Source organism: Dermacentor silvarum, chromosome 11 (assembly GCF_013339745.2).
Source record: "Dermacentor silvarum isolate Dsil-2018 chromosome 11, BIME_Dsil_1.4, whole genome shotgun sequence".
NCBI classification, from domain to species: domain Eukaryota; kingdom Metazoa; phylum Arthropoda; class Arachnida; order Ixodida; family Ixodidae; genus Dermacentor; species Dermacentor silvarum.
In genome coordinates, this window is record NC_051164.1 from 103,016,511 (window position 1) to 103,039,349 (window position 22,839).

General features: G+C 47.5%; 1 protein-coding gene across 3 annotated transcripts in view; it reads right to left on the reverse strand.

The window, feature by feature from the left end:
- Positions 1 to 22,839, reverse strand: part of LOC119433390 (kinesin-like protein KIF2A) — a 119,453-nt gene that overhangs the window by 43,869 nt on the left and 52,745 nt on the right. The window contains exon 1 of one of the 3 annotated variants that reach the window (XM_037700568.2): positions 20,263 to 20,476. The exons of 1 other annotated variant lie outside the window; for it this stretch is intronic. In XM_037700568.2, coding sequence (XP_037556496.1) covers positions 20,263 to 20,323 — 61 coding nt within the window. In that variant the 5' untranslated portion in view covers positions 20,324 to 20,476. Of the gene's footprint in view, positions 1 to 20,262; positions 20,477 to 22,839 lie in introns of those variants that run through there. One more of the 3 variants, XM_037700570.2, reaches the window with a different exon arrangement.

Genomic DNA, 22,839 nt, shown 5'->3' on the forward strand with positions numbered 1-22,839 from the left:
GTACAAGATCGCGCCCTTGGACGCCACATATTAGTAAATTGCGCTTCTGCAACTGCGAAACGGCCACTGACCGTGACAGGAGGCTTGATAAGCCAGAAAGCAGACAAAGGAAAAAATCGAAAACTGGTCGCGACGACGCTTTGAATTTCCCGCAACGGCTCGCGGTGAAGTCATACTGAGAGCGTCGAATTACAGCCGTTAGTGCAGGTGGAATACATCGCGCTATAAACGAAGTGAAGAGTGAACTTTCAGGTTTTGGGAACTTTTACTGTTCCACAAGGACGCATATACGAGGAAAAAAGGCTTTGCACCGACATACCGGCGCTAAAGCTTCGGCGGGAAGTTGTGCACATTCACTGCGCTATAACGGCCCAAATACAGCGCTATAAACGAAGGGAAGAGTGAACTGGCAAGTTTCGGGAACCTTTACTGTGCCACAAAGACGCATATATACGAGGAAAAAAGGCGTTGCACCGACATACCGGCGCTAAAGCTTCGGCGGGAAGTTGTGCACATTCATTGCGCTATAACGGCCCAAATACAGCGCTATAAACGAAGGGAAGAGTGAACTGGCAAGTTTCGCGAACCTTTACTGTGCCACAAAGACGCATATATACAAGGAAAAAAGGCGTTGCACCAACATACCGGGCTAAAGCTTCGGCGGGAAGTTGTGCACATTCATTGCGCTATAACGGCCCAAATACAGCGCTATAAACGAAGGGAAGAGTGAACTGGCAAGTTTCGGGAACCTTTACTGTGCCACAAAGACGCGTATATACGAGGAAAAAAGGCGTTGCACCGACATAGCGGCGCTAAAGCTTCGGCGGGAAGTTGTGCACATTCATTGCGCTATAACGGCCCAAATACAGCGCTATAAACGAAGGGAAGAGTGAACTGGCAAGTTTCGGGAACCTTTACTGTTCCACAAGGACGCATATACGAGGAAAAAAGGCTTTGCACCGACATACCGGCGCTAAAGCTTCGGCGGGAAGTTGTGCAGATTCATTGCGCTATAACGGCCCAAATACCGCGCTATAAACGAAGGGAAGCGTGAACTGGCAAGTTTCGGGAACTTTTACTGTGCCACAAAGACGCATATACGAGGGAAAATGGCGTTGCATCGACATACCGGCGCTAAAGCTTCGGCGGGAAGTTGTGCACATTCATTGCGCTATAACGGCCCAAATACGAGGAATGTACCGGTGCTGGGGTTTGGGCATGAAATTAAACTGAAGTACGTTCGAGCTTTGTTTTGTCTTCTAGTAAACAGACTATCAACATGAAATCAACTAAAATGTGCTTTTCAAAGAAATCTGAAAGCGAAACCGTGCAATAAGTTTAGTATGGCAGACTCCCTTGAAGAGACCGACAACGCAACAGGACCGCATTGTTGGCGAGCTGTAGTCTCGACGAAACGAACTGGGACAGCGCAAGCGAATTTGCGCACTCACGCACAAACGAATCAAGACATCGGCTACACGTCAAATACGTAGAAAGCGGACAAAAAAAGGAATGGTGACGCTGAGTTGCACCGCCCTACAGCATTGCCGAGAGGACGAGGTCGTAATACAAAACAAAGGAAGGTTGCACCGTCAAGGCCAGGTATCGCAATCGTATACCACGCACTGCACGCACAAAAAAAGGAGACAATGAAACAAAAATAAACGAGCCCATGTTTGGATGTGAACGCAGGAAAAGAAAAACTAGAACAGTATCTCGCCGAGATGACGGGGGTGGCCCGCGCACTGGGAACTCGCAGGTATATAACAACGGCACGTCCGTTGGCGTGATTTACGCGAGCAGTCAGCCGTGGCGCAAAGGCCCGCGTTGCGAGAGGCGTGGGAAAAAAAACGGGAACGGGCGGGCTAAACATGCGAGTTTGTGCACGACGTACATCTAGACAGGCAGTGGGCGACCCGTCGGTACACGAAAGTTCGCTTACACTTGAAAAAAAAAATGGATGTATACTTTGTGACAACCGCAGAATTCAGTGGAAACTCCTCCCGTAAAACAGTGCACCTACCATTTGTGCCTCCGCTGTACACGCATTTTAACGCCCTTGTGGGTGTATAAGGGGTGAAAGGTTTGTCCCAACACCCTTACTCTTAAGGAACATGATTGAATCGTTGAAAGTGTAACTTCCGTATTACTACCAAGGGTAATCGCCGATCACATGTTACAGAACTGTACCCCTGCCTTAACATACTTTGCATTAATTACTAATCTTGTGAAATTCAATGCTTACATATTTGCATATCGAGCAATTGAAGACCACCACCTTCTCAAACTTGTTTGACTGTACCGTATAGGACTTACTACGGTACCACAAGAGTTGGTGTTGTTTTAATTAAATTGCGCAATTCTTTGCCTCGCAATATTAAAACTGCTGTTGCCGTGTCATCATTTAAACGTTTACATCGTGATTTTATTCGTATCCAATAACGCAATTTGACCAATGAAATAGCCTGTCCATCGATTTTTTTTGCTGGATAATGACTATTGACTAGAATTGCGTAATCACTGAAATTATTGTACTTAATTGTTTACTTAATTGTGTTACTGTTCGTATTTTGTTGCAACTGTTTTTATTACTTTTTTGCTGTTTAGTAGTTTTACATTTAATTTACCATATTATAGGAGGGTCCCTACAGTGTTCCAACTATGGGACCTCCTCCTGTACAATATCACACCCACCCTAGTACATGCATTTTATTAGAATAAATTTCAAACTTCAAAAGGACAACCGATATTTCTTTCGCGACTTTTTTTGGAGGGACCTCGTGTGGGTCAGTGGCACTTGATATGAAATCATACGTAATCCTCCTGTCCAGGGTCGAACCGTCGACCTCGAGCCCCCTCGTGTTCCTCTTTCGAGTGCATATTCCGCGCGCAGCACACAATAAACGTTGCAACTTATGTAACAGCGCGAAAAATAAGGAAGGGACGACGATAGAGGCACAGTGAAAAGAGCGCCGTGAGCCAACTATTCCAGCAAGCCACCATTCTGCGACAAACGCTGGTTGCAGGCAGCTCTCTGTCGTTCGTAATCTCGGCTTAGTATGCGACTGCCAACACGAAATCTCTGGCGTCAGATATTTCGGTCTGCACCATGATTGTCGGGATAAATACGCTGTATTCATTTACAGTCTCTCACCAGATGTGTAGTTTGAGCTCTCTTGTGTATGGTTAAAATTTACTACGGCGTTTAGTGAAAAAAGTTTTTATAGCCACGGGGCAAGCCAACACCTTAAAGGTGTAAAAAAGTTTTTACAGTAAAATACAGTAAAATACAGTTTTTTTAAATTAAATTATGGGGTTTTACGTGCCAAAACCACGATCTGATTATGAGGCACCTCGTAGTGGTGGACTCCGGAAAATTTGCACCACCTGGGGGTTCTTTAACGTGCACCTAAATCCAAGTTACACGGGTGTTTTCGCATTTCGCCCCCATCGAAATGAGGCCGCCGTGGCAGGGATTCGATCCTGCGACCTACAATACAGTTCGCAAGAAACGCCGACTACCGAAAGTATGGAGAATTTGGATGCACCAATTATGTTCGCTCTATAGGTGTGCGAATGGCAATTTTTGAGACCGAATCGATTAGTGTTAAAAGCGAATCGAATATTTTTCTTTTCGAATAATGGATAGCCATTATTACAATTAGTATAAAACGATGTTGACATCCCAGTTAGCAAGTTTGTGTCATTACATAGTACGTTATGAAGCGTTGCTTATTAAAAACACAAATGAACTACTAAGAGCAAGCAAGTAGTTTCTTCGCATGCACAGGACTCTTCGGAGAGCGCGAACGATCACTGTACCTAAGTGACGTAGCCTGTTCCACTAAGCAAGTTCTCATGCCGCAGGTCTATACTACACCCGCGGGGTTGATAATTTACCATACTTTTGCTCAAATTTGATGTTTATTTGAGCGCAGTTCGACATTCTGAAAAATTCGAAAAAATATTCGCGTTTACGAAGAATGATTATTCGAAGACCGAATCGAATAGGGCACTATTTGACTCGTTATTCGAAATTTTCGAATATTCGCACACCCTATATATCCCAATCTATCCCCTATTCCCCACCCAACTCGAGAGGACTGGGAGGCGACCGTGCTCAACAGCTCCGGACTAGAGAAACAACGAGCTCTGGTCCAACGGGCTCGAGTGGCGGCTTCGACCAATGACGTCCCGGACTAAGGATGACACCTAGTTTCATGGAGCTCACGGGCTTCACCCTCTCTCTTTGTTCAATAAAAGTTTTCACCACCACCACCTATAGTTCGGTTCTTTCCACGACGTCGCGGAGGAAGCGGGTAGGAAACAAGCGAAAAACAAAACGGTTAGCAGATGAGTTCCACCAGCTCGAGGACACGGGTTCGATTCCCGGCTGCGGTGGCCGCATTACGATGGCGGCCCAGCACTAAAGAGCCATGCAGGTAGCATGGCCTCAGAGATCACATCTCGGAGGCTACGCAGGCGGTCAGAAGTAATCCGGAACGTTCCACTACACAGTGTCTCTCGCAAACCCAGTGTTGCTCCGCGGAGTGAAAAACCGGACCAGTACAACCGATAAAGTATAAAGCCGCAAACACGTGCACGCGATTTACGAGCGACGACAGCACGTATTGCCGTCGCGCAGGGCGATCCGTCGCTGTCGCGTATGCCGGTTTTTGGCCAGCCAGAAACTTCCGCCGGAGACAGCGGGATCGTGCAACAACATGGCAGCAACCAGTCCGCCCGCTTCGTTTCGGTCTTGCAACTTGATCCGAGCCGTGACAGCGAAAATAATAAAATCAGCCATCATCGCTTCGTCTCATCTCAAGCTGAAGTCGACGTTGTTTTGTCATTAAGGGGAGAGGCGGGTCAAAAAACGTCGATTTTCATTAAAGAAATAGGTTTTGTGTTTTTAGTTGTTTGAGCAACATTGATCTCGCCTATTTCACATATGAAGAAATCAGAGCCAGAAATGATCGGGAAAAGTACAATAAACTCGGTTAAAGCACTCGGGGTGTCAAGAAAAGGCACAGATATGACACATTTTCAAGCGCGCGATGCGTCAAACCGCGGTGTCGCACGCCATTGGGCTCGAGCAAGGTGGTAGGCCTAAACGTTTTCTCTCCAAGGTTAGCTTTGCCGCATCACAATCTCCCCGGGAAGTAATAATAATTAACAGAAGTAAACCACTTTTACAACTTTCAATTGCATTTTTCTCAACTTCATATTTTGGGCAAAACAAGGCGTGTGTGTACAACATTTTATGTACTTATTGTGGTCCAATCAAGACCACATTTGATGGGCGTAATTTTTAGGATATGTAGAATGCACTTATCAATGCTTTAATGCAATCACTTAATTTTTTTAAGGATGAAAATTTTTAATGTACTCGGGCACCAGCCACTGAATATGAAGCACCAGATACGAAATTCTCTTAAAATGTTGCCTGTAAAGGGAATCACATTATCTTGCTTATTAGCACTCAGAGGAGTGTTACGGATTAAAAATTAAATTATGGGGTTTTACGTGCCAAAACCAGTTCTGATTATGAGGCACGCCGTAGTGGGGGACTTCGGAAATTTGGACCACCTGGGGTTCTTTAACGTGCACCTAAATCTAAGTACACGGGTGTTTTCGCATTTCGCCCCCATCGAAATGCGGCCGCCGTGTAGCACTCAGTGGAGTGTTACGGATTAAAAATTAAATTATGGGGTTTTACGTGCCAAAACCAGTTCTGATGATGAGGCACGCCGTAGTGGGGGACTTCGGAAATTTGGACCACCTGGGGTTCTTTAACGTGCACCTAAATCTAAGTACACGGGTGTTTTCGCATTTCGCCCCCATCGAAATGCGGCCGCCGTGGCCGGGATTCGATCCCGCGACCTCGTGCTCAGCAGCCCAACACCATAGCCACTGAGCAACCACGGCGGGTCGCCCAGCATCATTATTTAAAAAGAAATGTTTCTGAGGAGCATTTCTTATTAAATAATGATGCTGGGCGAATGAAAATTCTACCACTTATAGAGCTTGATCTCTTCATTCGAAATCTACTTTTAGTTTTAGGATATCTCGATGCTTAAATGTCCTAAGTGACATGCATAAGTGAGAAGCAGTGCATGTTTGTGCAGCTGCTGGACTTGGCAGTTAGCATGTAGAGCAGTGCAAAATAATTTTTCTTATCCCTAACACTTAATATTCAGTGGATGGTGCCCGAGTACATTAAAAATTTTTCATCCTTAAAAAATAAAGTGATTGCATTAAATCCTAGATAAGTGCATTCTACATATCCTAAAAATTACGCTCATCAAATGTGGTCTTGATTGGACCACAATAAGTACAGAAAATGTTGTACACAAACGCTTTGTTTTGCCCAAAATATGAAGTTGAGAAAAATGCGATTGAAAGTTATAAAAATTGTTTACTTCTGTTAATTATTATTATTACTTTCCGGGGAGATTGTAATGCGGCAAAGCTAACCTTGGAGAGAAATAGCTTAGGCCTACCACCTTGCACGAGCCCAATGGCGTGCGACACCGCGGTTTGACGCATCGCACGCTTGAAAATGTGTCATCTGTGCTTTTCTTGCCACCTAGAGTGCTTTAACCGAGTTTATTATACTTTTCCCGATCATTTCTGGCTCCGATTTCTTCATATGTGAAATAGGAGAAATCAATGTTGCTGAAACTAAAAACACAAAACCTATCTCTTTAATGAAAATCGCCTTTTTTGACCCGCCTCTCCCATTAATGATCATGGTGTCTGCACGTAAAATTAACCCCAGAATTTGATTTACATATCAGAACGCGGCCTCGAAACAAAAAAAAAAAAAAACAAAAAAAAAAACGAGGTTGAAAAACCACTGCCACAAAATGTCAGCTAAACGAGACAGTTGTTCAAGCGCACTCGTTAATGCACACCTATATACTTCCACTATAAAATGCAATACTCTGAACAAGTAACACCTGAATGCGGTGCGAGCGAGAAACCAGTCGAGTGCGCGGTGAAACAATGTTACCCACAACCCTAGAGGCAGGAACTCTAGGGTTGTGGTGCAACTTTCCACAGGGAAACTGGATTGCGGTACCGAAAGCCATGCTCCGGAACAGAAGAAGAAAACAAAAAGGGAAACGCTCGTCACATCCCACGAGACAAAAGGAAAAAAAAAAAATGAAGATTACGGTAATGGAAAGAGACAGTTCCGCGAAAGCGCAACATGGTGTCGACAACAGAAGCCGCTACTGCGGACGGCGAGAGAACAGGTTTCAACGCGGCAAGACGGCAAAGAGCGGCAAAAACAGACGAGGAATTCTCAATGCCACGAAAACAAAGAAAATTTGAGAGGGAAGCGGGGGAGGAGGAGACCGCGTTGAGTTAAGTTATGCAAGCGAGACGGAACTGCCGCCAAGCCATCGGCTGCAACCACCCACACATACCTCGCCGCCGTCGTGTATAGTCTCACTCTCCCCCACACTGCGGCATAATGTCCAAGTGTACAGCGCCGGTCGGAAGCGAAGGACACCCCACGCGGATTTGCGCGGCGGAAACTGAGCGACCAGAAAACCGAGACTGGGGAAGACCAAGGTCTCAGACACTGAATGACCATTACCGAATCACGCAAAACGAAACGTAAAGGCAAGGCTCGTAAGCAACGGCAAAGCAATGAATGGCCACTGAGCGACGTAGCTTGGCATCTAGGTTTCTGTGCTGTTACGTATACTTGTTTATTTGGAAGCTCTTTTGTTGTACGTGCTTTGGCCCTGGCTGTGCTATAGTTGTCTACACCTCCGCACATTTTTGTATGGCAATTTTATTTTTGTGGTTTTCGTTTGTGTATTTGTGTGCATGGTCGCTGTAGCTCGCAATGTCGCAATAGCGCACCCGAGTATGTTTGCATGCCCAAAGCCTCCCACGCTCCGCTTGCGTTATGTTGCACTATCCTTTTGCGTTGTTAGGGAGTTCCGGGTTGAGCGTTCCTAAACTTTGGGTGCGAAGTGTTAGATTTTGCGCACCCGAAGTTTGGGGACGCAACCTTTGGCGACCAAAAAAAAAAAAAATGCCGCAGAGCCATCGAGTTCGAATCTATATACAGCGAAGCTTTGTGTGAGTGCAGAAAGAGTCGAAACACCGACTACACGCACGCGAGCAAACACGCGCGCGCACACACAAATTATACCAAGCCTGTCAAGCGGAGTTGCCGACTACTAGCGAGTACGATGGACGCATCGTGGTTTCAGAAGCAGCATTGCGCTACGTACATCGCGCAATTCGAATCCACTCTAACCGCAGGAAGCGTTCACTCGCTCATTATCGTGCGCCGCAGCTGCGCGAAGGCGAACTTTCAGGCTTTTATTGCGATAGTAACTATATGGACACTCCAAGCGGATTTCTGCCGTCGTCGTCGCCGTGAGGTGCCGTAAAAAGTCCAAGGGCGATAAAATGGCCGCCGCGCGCTGTATGTGCGAGTGAAAGCGCGCGCTTTCACGGAGAGCGAACGCACGGCAGAGAAAACGCGACGTCTTCCGTTGTGCAAAAGGCCGTGGGGGGATGGGAGGGAGGGGAGGAGGCTGTGGCACCAACTGCGTATCTTGCGACCGGGCGTAAGAGGAAGTGGCGACTCAATCTCGCACGCGAAATGAGGAAAGCGGGAAGGCAGCGCGGGAGGAAGGGGTGGGGCTTCTACTCAGCCACCAACTGCACACTTGTATATATTGCGCGGCTCCGGGCGGTCGCGCGCACCGTATACTGAAAGCGATCTGCACACGGCTCCTGCCTTTGTATGCGCTGTGCCTTTCGCCGCTCAGTTTCCGTTGAAGCGTAGACTGCACGAACCTTCGCTCGCTGCTGCCGCAACCGCGCTTGCTCACGCCAGCATTTTGACAGCAGTTGTCTGCGGTCATCGAGTGTGATCTATTCATGTTTGATTGTGCGCGCTGACACCATGCTTGTTAATTCAGTTAGTAAGCGAATGTGTCCAATCTTATGCAGCCGATAAAACTACTATCCTTACTCCGTATAGCTCTACTAATTTGCTATCAATTCATGCTTCGTCTTTCGGGCGAAACTGCGACTTTTTTTCTTTCCCCGCACGGCCAGCGCGCCGCGGATGCGAGCGCTTCTGGTGGTGCTGCTGCACGGAACCCAGCAGCGAGCGCGACGCGCGTGCTCCGCCGTGACTGGTTGGCCTATTCGGCAAGGAAACAGCCAGGCCACAGCTCCCACGGTCAAGAAACCCGGTGTAGTTGCCACGGGAAAGCTTTGATCTTAAAAGCAACTCCTATAGTGGAGGAGTCAGAAAATTACCTATACTTTATGTCAACGATAGGCGTTCGGAAGACGCCACGACTCAGACATCCGCAATAGTTAACCCCGCCTCAGAGTAGTCAGAAAAGGGAAAATCTAAAACTCCCCAATAGCTTTTCTAAAACAACTCTCAGTTGCTTCCCAGTAGATGTACATGTGTCATGTGAAATACTCATTCCGAACATTAAATAAAATGCACGCGTAACTGTATAAAAGTGACTTAATTATGGTCTTAACGTTCGGCACTAAACTTTGCACTAAATCTGCACTAAGCTGATTTCGACCACTGACGTCACAGACGACAAAAGGCTCGCGAAGTGAGTTCTGAATAACGCGAGATACATGAAATTTCAAGATGCATCAACTTGCGAATCCATCACGCGATGCTTAGTCGTCTATGTGTGCGTACGGCAAGTGTCAAAAGAAACTAAACGCCGTTCCAATTACTGGTACTAATTAAACCCATTTTTCGTATGTCGTCGGCGCCGCAGCTAAGTCTTGCACGGTGCCCCTGCAACCACGTGCACTATTTGCCATACAGAACGGGCGGCTTGCACGCGGAGACGTTGCTTTCAGCATATAACCAAACAGCTTAAACGAAATGTATCTTTCACATTCATATTTGACTGAGGCATTTAACTTTTGATGCCCTTCATATAGTTTATTACCCAGTGTTACAGCAGTCGTGAGGTTTGAAAGTAGCCCTGCATTGCGTCACGTTAGACCTGATCACTGCGTAGTGTTTTTACTCTAAGCTGCACTTTAGTGTGCCCCTTCTGATTTCACCACAGATGAGATTGGCAGCATTAAAGTAGATAAATGTACGAGTAAATAGGAAATGACTTAAAGAAAAAATTACGGGGTTTTACGTGCCAAAACCACGATCTGATTATGAGGCACGCCGTAGTGGGGGACTCCGGAAATTTGGACCACCTGGGGTTCTTTAACGTGCACCTAAATCTAAGTACACGGGTGTTTTCGCATTTCGCCCCCATCGAAATGCGGCCGCCTCGGCCGGGATTCGATCCCGCGAGTAAAAGATCGATGGTATATTCCGGAAAATAGGATGCAGATTGATCTCGGTGAAACGTTACGACTGTTAGTAGAATAGCTCGGTGGTTACTAGAATCCAGATAGTAAGACACGCGGGCAACTGAGCATACAAGAGCGCGCACGGGCAGCCGGCGGTTTTATTTTTGCCCACGGCAAAACACAGTACGAAGGGAGGGAAGCGCACAAAAAAGATCGGCGAAGGATACGTTGCCGTGCGCAAAAATAAAACCTCCAGCCCCACGCGAACCCGAACGCCGAGAACCGCAACAGCGAACCGCAGCTACAGCACTAACCGACGAAAGTGGAGCCACTGAACGCGCCTAACCGAAACTATAAACAGGCGGCTAAGGCATGCCGTCCACTTTCTGTTCACAGCACGGTCCTCGATGCCGTTTAAGGAACAAGCCACTTCCCACTTCGCGAAGCCTCGTCAGGAAGGAAGACACGCCAGGGAGGTGACGGCCAGACTAGACAAGACGTACATGAAAAACCGATAAAGCGAGGAAAGGAACGAGACGACGAGAAGCGGCGCCGATGAGGAAGAGCTCGCGCCTCGGCAAATCGGTGCACCGTTATGGAAGTTGGTGCGCAGAACTGAACACACAGGCCAGGATGGCGGGCATTGCAGTGTCGTAGACGGTAGCCGCTGAAGTTACTCAAAATCACTTTTCGCCACAAAAAGCACAATGTATCACGAGCGTAGAACGTACCACAGAAGCATTTGTATTGGAGCAAAAGGTTCGAGAGTCATTTTATGGTTGTTTGACGGCCGAACATTTCTCTCGACATTCACATTGAAATTGTCCAAATTGCGTTGTTCGAGCAGGTCGTTTCACCGACTGTTGTTTTCCATTTCTTCCAGCATTTACATTTGGCCCCGTTTGTCTAACGTCGTAATGTTCAGCGATTGCGCGCCTTCTGCGCACGGCTGCTACAACACTGACAAGGTCACGAAATACCAAAAACCCATCTACATGAAGCATTGAAAGAAGCCAGCACAGACAACGCGTTAGTTAACCGCTATTTGCATGTGGCGTGCCTATACAAGGAGTCCTCCGTTCGCTGAACTGTGACGCTCCCGAAGACGCCCGCAATAAAAACTGCCCAACTCCTTGGTTCACATTACGCTGCAAGGTTAATAAATTGCCTATAAAAGGCTATAGATAATCTCGCGCAAAGGACCTACATGTAATTTTTTTTTACATTGATGAACTTGAAGAAAAAAAAAGGGGGGGGGGGGGGTAGCAGCGAATACACAAGGACGTGTACCCAATGAAAATGAGTTAGACACGGACGGACGCTGGTAAATGCGCCTCATTTCTACATAGGAGAGCCCGAAAAACGCCTGCCTATTTCACGGCAAGTGTCCCCTCGTCACCTCGCAACTGCAACAAGTAGTGCACCGTATTGGCGACCCGAGGACAGTTACGAGGCCTCAAGAACAAGGCTCAGTGACCGGGCGGTGCCAAGCAGGGAGGAGACGGACCCCCCCGTTTCGAAGGGCGCACACAAACCGTGGCGGCGGCGGGGAGCGACGTCTCCAAATAAGGAGACAAGGCGCTCGCGCGCTAACCGGCGACGACGAAGACGTGTGGGACGCACGCGAGCACCCGTGCATTCTATTCTGTTAAGAAGCGGGGAAGAGAAGGCAACCCGCAAAAACACCCTCTCTCCGGCGCAGGCCAGAGTCTGCCCACATGGTGCGCGGGCAACATTGGGCCAACGTTGGGCCAGCCGCGAAGACAGCTCATGCGGAGAAAGACCGAGCACCGGTCGCCCTTACGCGCCTAGCTGCCAAACGGAAACACGCGGTCTCTACATCTGCATCTCTGCCCCCCGAGCCCTGACTGCGAGCCACACTTGTTGAAAGGGGACGAGGGGGTAGAGCTCCTCGATAGGCATGACGGAAAAAGCAACTCCTAGTGGGGGAGCCAAAATTGCCTATTTTATGTCAACGAAAAGCGTCCGGGAGGAGCCATGACTCAAACATTCGCAATCGTTGTCTTCCCCCCTCAGAGTAACCAGAAAAAGAAAAGAAAAAAAAAAAAAGGGGGGGGGGGGGGGGGCGTGTGGTGACGGCCGACTAACGGTGATGGAACTGAAACTAAGTGCTTCAGTTCCTGGCGGTCGTGGCGCCGTCACTTCGCGCCCGAGAGCCTCGAAGTTTTCACTGGCAAGCGTGCCGCCGAGGACTACTGCAGCGATTCTTAAACGGATGACTGCGAATACCACCATTAGAACTCCGAGTCCATATCATAGTAACAGGCGTATAAAAGTGCCCAAACCCTTGTAGATAACCGCCGTATTGGCCTTCACGCTTTGGTTATTCTGATAGGCCGAAAGGTAACACCGACCAGACTTTCCGTGCGAGTCGCCGGTCGTCAAACACGCAGACTAGGAGGAGTGGTGCAACAATTAGATTTTACTCGATGTTATCCCCGGAGGAAATTAAAAATTCGCAAAATCATGAAAACCAGCATGGCTGTTGCATATAAACGTGAGCTAATGGTTCATAACGGCGCTCGCCCAGACATTTCCGGACGTGTTCGGGCCTATCGTCCATTACGCATTAAAACGGTTACCATATCAAGAGCAGTGCACATGACGTCACAACGTCACAAGCCGGTGATACGCCGCAAATAACACCTTGCCGAGCATTATTTGTGCTAAAGCGGTAGACTCAAGGCTGTATTAACCTATTGGCCGGGGGGGGGGGGGACTGCAGCCCCGGGCCCCCGACATTTAGGAGGCTCCATGACAAATGTTTCCTTGACAGGCTCCTAATTTTAAAAAGCTCCTCACCAGGGCCCTATAGCAAATATTGGCTACACAAAAGTTGTAAAGCGTCGTCTACACTGAACATTTTTACCTTTATGGGTGTACAAAGGGTGTTCGGTTGTCTCATGGCTACCATCGTCACGTTATAAAGAAGTGTTTCGTAGTAGCCGAAGTAAACGCAAACAATCTGGTGCGACAAGGTGACCTGCCTTTCGTGCAAAGAGGTTGTCTTTGGACATATGCGTTGGACCAGCACCCGCAAGGTACTTATCGCCTATATGAGACGAGAATATACATCTCTTAGTACAAGTGCTTTCCTGTATTCGCCTAAATTGAAGGCCACATATGCATAGCAACTTAAAGTGTCAATGCATAAATAAAATGTTCTGCTTTACAACACTGTTCTCCTTTTCCCGAGTGATGGAGCACTTCGTGGATTTGTGATAACTGTACGGTCAAATGATAGCGACGCGCTCGTTAGACAATAAGCGTTAGATGACATAACATGAGGAAAACAAGTTTTCTGAAAGTAGAAATGTTGCAAAGATCATACCAAGATGCAAGGTGCCCTCCTATGTTCATAGGCATGTAACCTTTTATCTGATAAAACTAGAAAACAGCAGGCGAAACTTAGAATTAACAGTTAAAATATTTCGCATCTTAACCGATCACCGTGATTCATCGTCAGTGGGGTCCGTGGCAAGTTTAGCCCCTGGCGTCCCCCCCCCCCCCCCAAAAAAAAAAAAAAAAAAAGAAGCACTCGGGTCCAGTATTCATCACTATTCCTGCCCCTCTCGTGACGTCATCCTGGTGATACGCTAGACTCCACACCTTCTGGAGCCGCAATCACGCTGTAAAATGCCATACAATGGGTTATTACGCGTTGTAATCCGCGACGTAAGAATACGGAAAAATACGGAGAAAAAGTGACAAATGCTTTGCGAAGTCGACTGAAATATGACATCGGCACGATAGTATAATTATGCGCCTGTTTAATCAAAGTCGAAAGGCCCGTGCCCCGTGACATCGCGCGGGTGACGTCAAGCTAGCTTTCCCACGTGGCGCAGTGTAAGAATACAGTCGACCGATTAATTTCACGAGATACGTGAAAATGCTTAATTCCCGTGACGAGGAGGCATACAGCCTCGGGATTCAAAACTTGAGCACAGCAGCTTTGCGACCTACACAGTAACTGAACTCAATGGAAGCGCCACACCTTAACAGGGCAGAAATTCCCATTTGTCGAGCGTGTACAGATAAGGCTACTTCCGTTATGACGCGAAGTTTTTTTACAAGGGACGGGAAAGAAACACGAAACGAGCCGCAGACTAGCAACCAGTTTTTTCCGTCCCTTGTCTATCGTGCTGTTCATCGTCAGTAGGGCGTACCGACTCGCCCATCGTTCAATACCTTTAAATTAGTCCCTTCGTTACGACAAGCTCCGTTTTTTGGCACAGCAGGCAACGCTACAAAGGATACTAGACTTCTCGCAATCGCGACCGAAACAAATAGCGCGTCACATATATGAAAGATACAAGCATGCGTCACGTAATTCGATGCAATATAATGGCGCAAGATATGACGCATTTAGTACACGGAACTAGGCGTTCCATTTACCACCGAACTCGCGAAGTGACGTTTACAGGCGTACGCGACATGCGAAATTCGAACATTAGAGGACTTCGGAGACAAGGTACGCATACGTTTCGGCGTCACTGGGAGTTAGACGACGCCTTGCTCGACAAAACCACGTGGGTACATTTATCGAACACGAGTCACCGTGTACTCTTATCGGATGACGCCAATGTTTTTTCCCAACGTCGCAACTTCTCATAGCAGTCCACTTCTGACCGCGAAGTATCGCAACAGTACATGAGGGTGGGCGTACACAAGCGTGACTTACGATACATGGCTGCTCAGACGACGTTCAACGAGCCAATTAACGGCGCGCATCGACGCGTGCATTAAAAGATGACGGTGCAATAACAGTGCACGCTACCTATGCACGAAATCTTCAGCAGCTGGTACGATTAGGAAGCCGTCCTCAGAAGGATCGGCAGAAGTCCCACATCGTGCTGTATTTATTCAAGAACGCAAGGTGTACTGAAACACTAGAAGTCTAAGGAAGTACTACGCGCTTTAAGATACTTTAGCTCGATACCACATATCGGTCCCGGTGACATCGACATTATGACTTCATGCTACGCAACGTCATCAAGTTTTGCTGTGTCAATAAGGATAGGGACGATAATGTCGCTCATAAAAGCGCGGTGCGAGCTTTTCTACTACTTTTTACTCTAGTTGACATTTATTGCGATATAAGGGATCCTCCAGGCGCATTTCTGCCATAGCCGACGCAATTATTCGTAATTCCAAATACTCGTAATCGGTCGTATAGTTACTCGTGTCCCCATTCGCAATTACTTGTGTAGTACTACTATAAGGCCGATAAAGCTGCTATCCTGTAACGCACTGTGAATTTTATTTCATATTTTTCGCAATTTTTAGCACCGACATTCAATGTGTGTTCCTTGTGCTTTTTTGATATGGCCTCTGAAGAGTTGCGCCGCACAATCGTTGCCCACCACAAGCAGGGTATGACGATTTCAGAGATCGCGAAGATGCTTAAATTGCAGCGTGTTCAAGTCCATCGCTTCGTCAAACGTCTTCAGGAGACAGGGTAGGGTTGTAATGCAGTGATTTGGGCTTGTTGGTATGACATCGTGAGGCTTATAGCGCGTGAAAAGACAAAGACGTGACACACAGGTAGCGCCTGTGTGTGTCACGTCTTCCTTAGTCCTTGTCTTTTCACGCGCTATAAGCCTCACGAGGAGACAGGGGGCGTCAAGGACCGACAGCGAAGCGGGAGGCCTCGAACGGCAAGAACCCGTGAGCTGTAATTGGCCGTCAGCAAGAAAATCAAGAGAAATCCACTGAGAAAACTCGCCTAAGAGGAAGGAGTTAAACTTGACCTTGCAGCTACTCGTGAAAGAGGACCTTAAAGCTCACGGTGCGCAAACCATCGCAAGGACAGCTGTTCACGAACCAAATGAAGGCCTCCGGACGAGAAAAGTGCCGCAGGATGAAGCAGCCGAGCCGCGATGAGGCCCTGAACTGGATTCTCTTCACCGATTAGAAGATTTTCACCGCCGAACCTACTTGTAATTCACAGAATCACCGAGAATTGTTGCCAACGGATTCTTCGCGAACTGTCATGAGTGAAGAAGAAAAGAAAAAAAAGTTTTCCCAAGAGTATCATGGTCTGGGGCGGAATTTCAGGCCTTGGGACAACCAAGCTCGTTTTTGTGCCGAACGGGGTTAACTCAAAGCCGAGATGTATCGGGAACTGATCCTGGCGGGCGCGGTCATTCCCTGGGGTCAAGGGAATTGGCAGAAAACACTGACTGGTGGCTCCAGCAGGACTGGGCCCCAGCCCACGGAGCGAAGAAGACTCTTGAGTGATGCGAGGTGAACTTTCCCGGATCCTGGTGCAAAATGCGTTCTACCCAAATCGTTCAAACGTGCGGAAAGCGTGGGAGATAATCACTCCACAAGACATCACGGCTATCTTGAAGAACTTGCGGAAGAGTCCTCAAGCCTGTATGAAAGCACAAGGTGAACATTTTGAAACTGAAATTTGAGTTCTTCTACAGAATTGAATGGGCTTTCGAATAAAATCAAGCGTGCCTCGTTTTGTTAGTTCGTTGAAAAGTTAATTATGGTTCCTTTCTCGCGTTACAGTATATTCGGTCACTATATATATACGCCCTTTAGAAGCCTTCATTGTATACTTCGAAGCAATCATATTCCTCTAAACGCAAAAGGCAGAGTGTGCACGTAGATAATCACTGCGAATGGTTGCACGTGTAACCAAACATTTTGTCGAACGTGATCAATTCGCAGTGCCATAAGCCGTTTGAAGCCAGAAGGCCGAAGTTTACGCAAATCCGTGCACTAACCGTAGTGCTTTGCAACTGTAGTAGATGCTAGCGTCCAAGTTCAAAGTTTGACGCTTGTGGGCATGGCTCGACCCTTAGTGGGTCGAGCCAAGCCCACAAGCGTCAATTTTTGAAGGAAACTATGGGCCGAACTATCAAGGATGCCACGACGTCGCTGCTGAACAGACTAAACAAATGCACAGAACTATCGCTAAATGGAAGCTACAATGATGTCCGACGAGAGGGTTGCCGATAACTCCACGCGCGCGGTAAAATATTTGGACGGCAAAAATAAACAGTGCTAGACCGAAAAAAGGGCCAAACGCTGCCCGTGCTGTCAACAACGAAACCTACCCTCAAAACGAAGCGACGACAGGTAGTGAAAATACTCGGGATCTGAAATGCCGTAGACGGGAAACCGGACCAACACGCGTTCTCTTAGCGATGGCATACGCTTATTTTTGCTTCATTGCTCGGCGATGCGCGAAGAGCCGTTGAACTGTGACTAAGCGCGCCAGTGACCTCACCCTCCTTTTTTTTGAAAATGCGGCGCCTGCCGCTGGTACAGCTGCAGCAGAGTAAACCGCGCGCAGCTTCTCGCAGCTTTATTATGTTGTTTTTCTAACTTTCTATTTTGAACACACTCATTCTCTTCCGGACGGAGCGCTCTAAAAAACGCCTGTCGCGTCGTCTGCTAGTGCAGATCGCTCGTCTTGCCATTAAAACCGTGCAGTACTGACTGGAGCAGGCGTCAAGAAACGGGATGGAAACCACGAAGCTGTTTAACGAATTTCACAACGGGTAGTAATGTGTCAGCCACGGAGCGAGTGGAGTTCTCGTACGTCAGACAGCACGTGAAAACCAAATAACGGCAGCGCCACGTGACCATTGGCGTAACCAGGATTGTTTTCGAGGGTCGGAACTCACTTCACCCCCGGTGTGCCCTGTCAAATTCCACCGTATCGTCAAATTGGGTAACGCCGGTATTTTGAGCCAATGTCCAGAAGTGCACCCTGGGGAAGGGGGCCGGCTGTTGTAGAACGCCGTTTTATGATAAGTATCCCTTGTACACAAATTTCAGGATGGGAAGAGAGGGGGAGGGGGACGTTTCCGTGAAACCGTTAAATGAACTGTCCAGCGCGTGCCCGGAGACCGCCGGTTGGGGGGTCATAAGCCGCAAATAACAGTGCAGTGCACGGTTCTACCAAGTCTGGGCCGTGGGCGCGCCCGTCAAAGTACACGAAAATGATTGACAGACACACGCTCAAGGATGAACTGGGAACGTCGCAATGCGAAACCAAGAATGTGGAGCCATCCGGGACACCGCGTAGAATAAACGCAGAACGGCAACACAGCGAGATATGTAATGCGACAGGGCTAAAGCCTCGACAACGTGTTGCACACACGAGACAAGCGTGGTGACCAGGAGACCGAGCGAAGAGGCAGCTGAAAATGCCAAGCGGGCGACAGACGCGGGCATTCAGCGCCGGAAAAGTCGTGACGGGCCCTGTCACACAAGCGAACTGGGGGAAAGGCTGCGAAGAGCGACAAGAAAAAACGGCAAACAAAAAACACGAGCAAGAGAGAGAGAGAGAGAGACGTAGCAACAAACCTGCTGCCTGGCACGACCGCCATCCCGCTAAACGGAAACCGAGTAAACAAAGCGGGACATGCGGATAGCGACCACGCGACCGCCGACATCACACACACTCGCAGGTCAGTCGGCGAGCGTAAAAAACCGCTAGCTAGGCGAGGACTCTACAGAGGTACGCGCGATGCCCAAATTGCTGCGCGGCCGAGAATCGCGCCTCGCGGAAAACAGACCAGCCCGCACCTTTTCTTTTTTTGCAAGTTGTTTTTATGTCAGTGCATTCTCTATCCCGCGCCAGTTCATTCTATGGCCAGAGGTTAGAAAAGAGTCGTTTCTCGGCACCCCTCGTGACTGGTATACAAGGAGAGACTATCGCAACGACTCTGGCACAAGTCGCCTCACGACGACGAGAAGCAGACACCGACGAGGCTGCTCGATGTGACCCAGAGATTATACATGGAAAAGGAGGCGACTCGGCTTCGCAATAAGTGGGCGACGAAACAAAACACGAGAAAGCACAGAACCTGGACAGCATAAACAAGAAAAGAAACCAGATCGATGAAGAAAAAGAAAAAAAGAAATCGATCGGAAAGCAGTGCCAAGAGAAATAGTCGAGCGCCGAAACGCAACATTAAACGCACAACTCTGAATCTCGGTAAAGAAAAAACGCGCCGCGCCAGAGCAAGCCAGACACAGAGGGACAGCATTTAAACAAGTTAAACGACCGTGAATGTCTAGGCATGGCCTTGACGGGAGAGGGAGGGGCCGTGGGATCGGAGACGAAGCGGAGAGAGACCACAGCGCAAGCCGACATCCCACACTCTACGCTAATTCGTTTACGTGCTTGGTCGATTCCTTTTATTTCTTCCGGTTCTATGGAACTGTGGATGATGCGGCAGTGACGGCGTTCAATGGAAAGAGTGATGCATGCCTGGGCAGTCGTCGACGGTTGCGCTTTTCGAGGCAGATAACCACCACGGCATCTTAGCCCGCGCTTTCCGACGACACGGTCTTCACTGCGCTACGGTCAGTTACGGTGCCGCCTTCACGGAAGCGCGGATGATACGACAGCCTGCCCCAAAGCATGCTGCAATGCGCGCACGCCACTTATTTATTTTTTTCGTTGAGCAAACAGTCATTGTTTCACCGCGTAGCAGCCGACCCATTACGCAGTGAAGCCGTTACTTGGTGCACCTTGCGGTGCAGTTGTAACAAAAACGGTCTCGCGATAGCTCGCGAAGACAACTGCGCGATGCATGCAATTTGTTGGTTAGCACCGCTGGCACAGAAACCCGCCCACGAAAGAAAAAAAGAAAAAAAAATTGGGGAGGTCCTGGGCGGCTATCGAGCTAACCGCCAAGCGACAGGCAGCTCTCTCGCATGCAGACCGCGTACACATACACCGCGCCTGCGCTTAATATAACAGTGAAACCCCCCGAACTTGGCGAGACCATTCCCCTGTCGTATAAACAAAATGAGCATCGCTCAGAAAGCGGGTCAGTCTCTTGCGTTTCTTATTTTTTTCTGCGGCGAGCCGAGCGCTGGCTCGCATCACCTTAGGGTTAGGTTCAATGAAAACGTCCGCCCAAGGCGAAGCCTCACCGTCCGTTCGTTGAATGTCAACGCTGGCGCCAATTCTTAGCCCTCCCAGTTGTGCAGCCATTTTGGTAGTGGACGCAACAGTCGGGTCGAATCAGGGCACAAATTATTCACGCGCACGCATTGACAGCTATAAAACTAGTATGAACGAACTCCTTCCCGAGACACAGTTTAAATAGGACTTTTACGATTGGCCATTGGTCGTTGGCTGACTTTGCTCGCTCCAGTGTGGCCAGCCGAACCAAGATTGAGCGCTACGTTTAGAAAAATTCAACCACTAAATAACAACAAAAAAGTTAAACGAACGTCATTGCTTACTATTTGCACTGATTTTTTTTCTACGCAAACAAACTTGATTTTAAATTTGGTATATGTCATGCCCGCTTCGCCTCACATTCCCTCGAAACTTTACGGCTGTCTACAACATGGCTCATGTGACGTATCTTTAGGCTAGAAGCATTGCCTTTGAGATGGGTTTCACTATCTAGAGCGTGGATTTGCACGTAGCGTAGAAAGAACGCTGCCTTGCGCAATGGCTTAAACCGTTGCAGCGAATTAGATTGTGAAACTCACGAGCATTATAGCATAGTTTTATCAAACTTTCTATTTTATTTTTTTCCATCTTCATAGCGCACGAAGCACGCTACGTGCAGCAGGACTTACGTGGCCTCCGAGGTTTCGGTGTAGCAACAGTCAGTCGAATCAGAATCTAAAAAGACGAGCGTTGGCCGCACTAGCCGTCCTGCAGCCGCCGAGAGACACGAGCGAGAACGACCGGCGACGTAAACATGTTTCCATAGAGTTTTAAAGACGATAGTCTTTCTTTGACTACCTAAACGCGAAAAACTTTGTCACTCGATTCAACCGCCCGGCCAAAACCAACCAAGCCACTAGCACTGGTGGCACGGGGTCATACACGACAACATTATACAGCGCAAAGGAAACCTCAGGCCTATTTGAGACAAAATATATGTACATAACCGTGATCCACAGCGTTCATTTAATTAAGAATACACACTGGTCTGGTTTTTACGTTAGTAAATGAAATATCAACGCGTTAGAAATGGTGTCGAAGAGACGCTTCGCGTTCAAAACAAGCCGACTTCAAACCGCGGCTCTGTAGCCGGCTTTAAGCCAAAAGTAATAAAAGTTCCCAACAGATGTCGCGAGAGAAGGGCAATAGCGGGAAATTTGAATTGAATTCAGCAAAACCTCTATTGCATCCATTATGGGAAGGAATGAGAGGGGAGGGGTAGAAGAGAGGGCGTTACGTATCAGGGGCGGCAGAAGACTATCGTATTTCGACGTCATTTGCAGCGAAGCAAGCAGATATGCGGCCAATTTTCTTGATAGTGAGAAACTCTATGCATGTTTCTGAAACCAGGCGTTTATTATTTACATGTCAAATTTACACGTATAAACGGATGCAGCCGATCTAAAATTACAGTAAATATTGCTGCTAACAGTATTATGACCGAAAAAGGCCATTTTGCAGTTTTGATTATACGATAATGCGCGCCTTATTTAAAATTGTTTCGGTGTAACAAAATTCGAGAGAGAGAGACTTTACATATAAGAGTGGCAGTCAACAATATTCCAAATTCAGATATTACGTGGAAACAATTTAGCCTGAACTATTTGTCATGATACCATGAGTGCATTCTTGTTGAACACAAATAAATCTAGCCAGGAATGTTGCGCAGCAATGTTTACAGCTACGTTGAAAAGTAAAATAAAATGGCAAAAGTGAATACATATTTTTCGCATCCTTTTGAGAGGATGTGCAAAATCACCCCAAAAACCATTAATAACAGCTTTATGTTAATCTATGTTAATCGAGTAAAATATTGAACACACTGCAGATATCACATCACATCACATCACTTTATTTTCCTTAATCCCGTAAAACATATTTCATGACCTTTTAAGGCCTTATTTCGGGCACAACTTGTGCTGTACTTGACGTTTCTTCTTTTAAATAAATGGCAGAGGTTGAACACCGGTACAATGGTATTGAGCTGTTTGCCTTGTTCTTTGACATTGCATTTCCATTAATCAGTCAGCACATACATAGAGGATTTCATAGCTTGAGCCCATTGCCGAGTCTCTTAACATTTCTCGACTCTCTCCGGCATTGTAGAGCCGTTAGCTACAAATTTATTTCCTTCGTGCTTTTATTCAGCATTGTATTTCCATTAACGTGTGCGTTACTCCAAAATTTCCAGAGTCTTTTTTTTTTATTGTAACTTCCTAGTCGGTGCACACCTAATGTGCTTACATCCGTGAACTACACAACGGTCACACAAATGTGCCAGGAGTACTCAGATTCTGCCAAATAAAAGTTGTGCTTTGTAACGAATAACAGCAAGCCATTATTACTGTTTTCTTGAAGCATGGTTTGCTCATATTTAGCTTTATTTCACTTAGGCCTACTACTGTTTTTTTTTATAATTAAAAACCCAGTTACACAACAACGAAAAGAATTCACTAGTTCCTTTTCACACTAATCACTGTGGACATTCTTGTTAACAGTATGCAGAGGACGCCGATACGGAAGCAGGCTGCTGCGACCGCATTCAA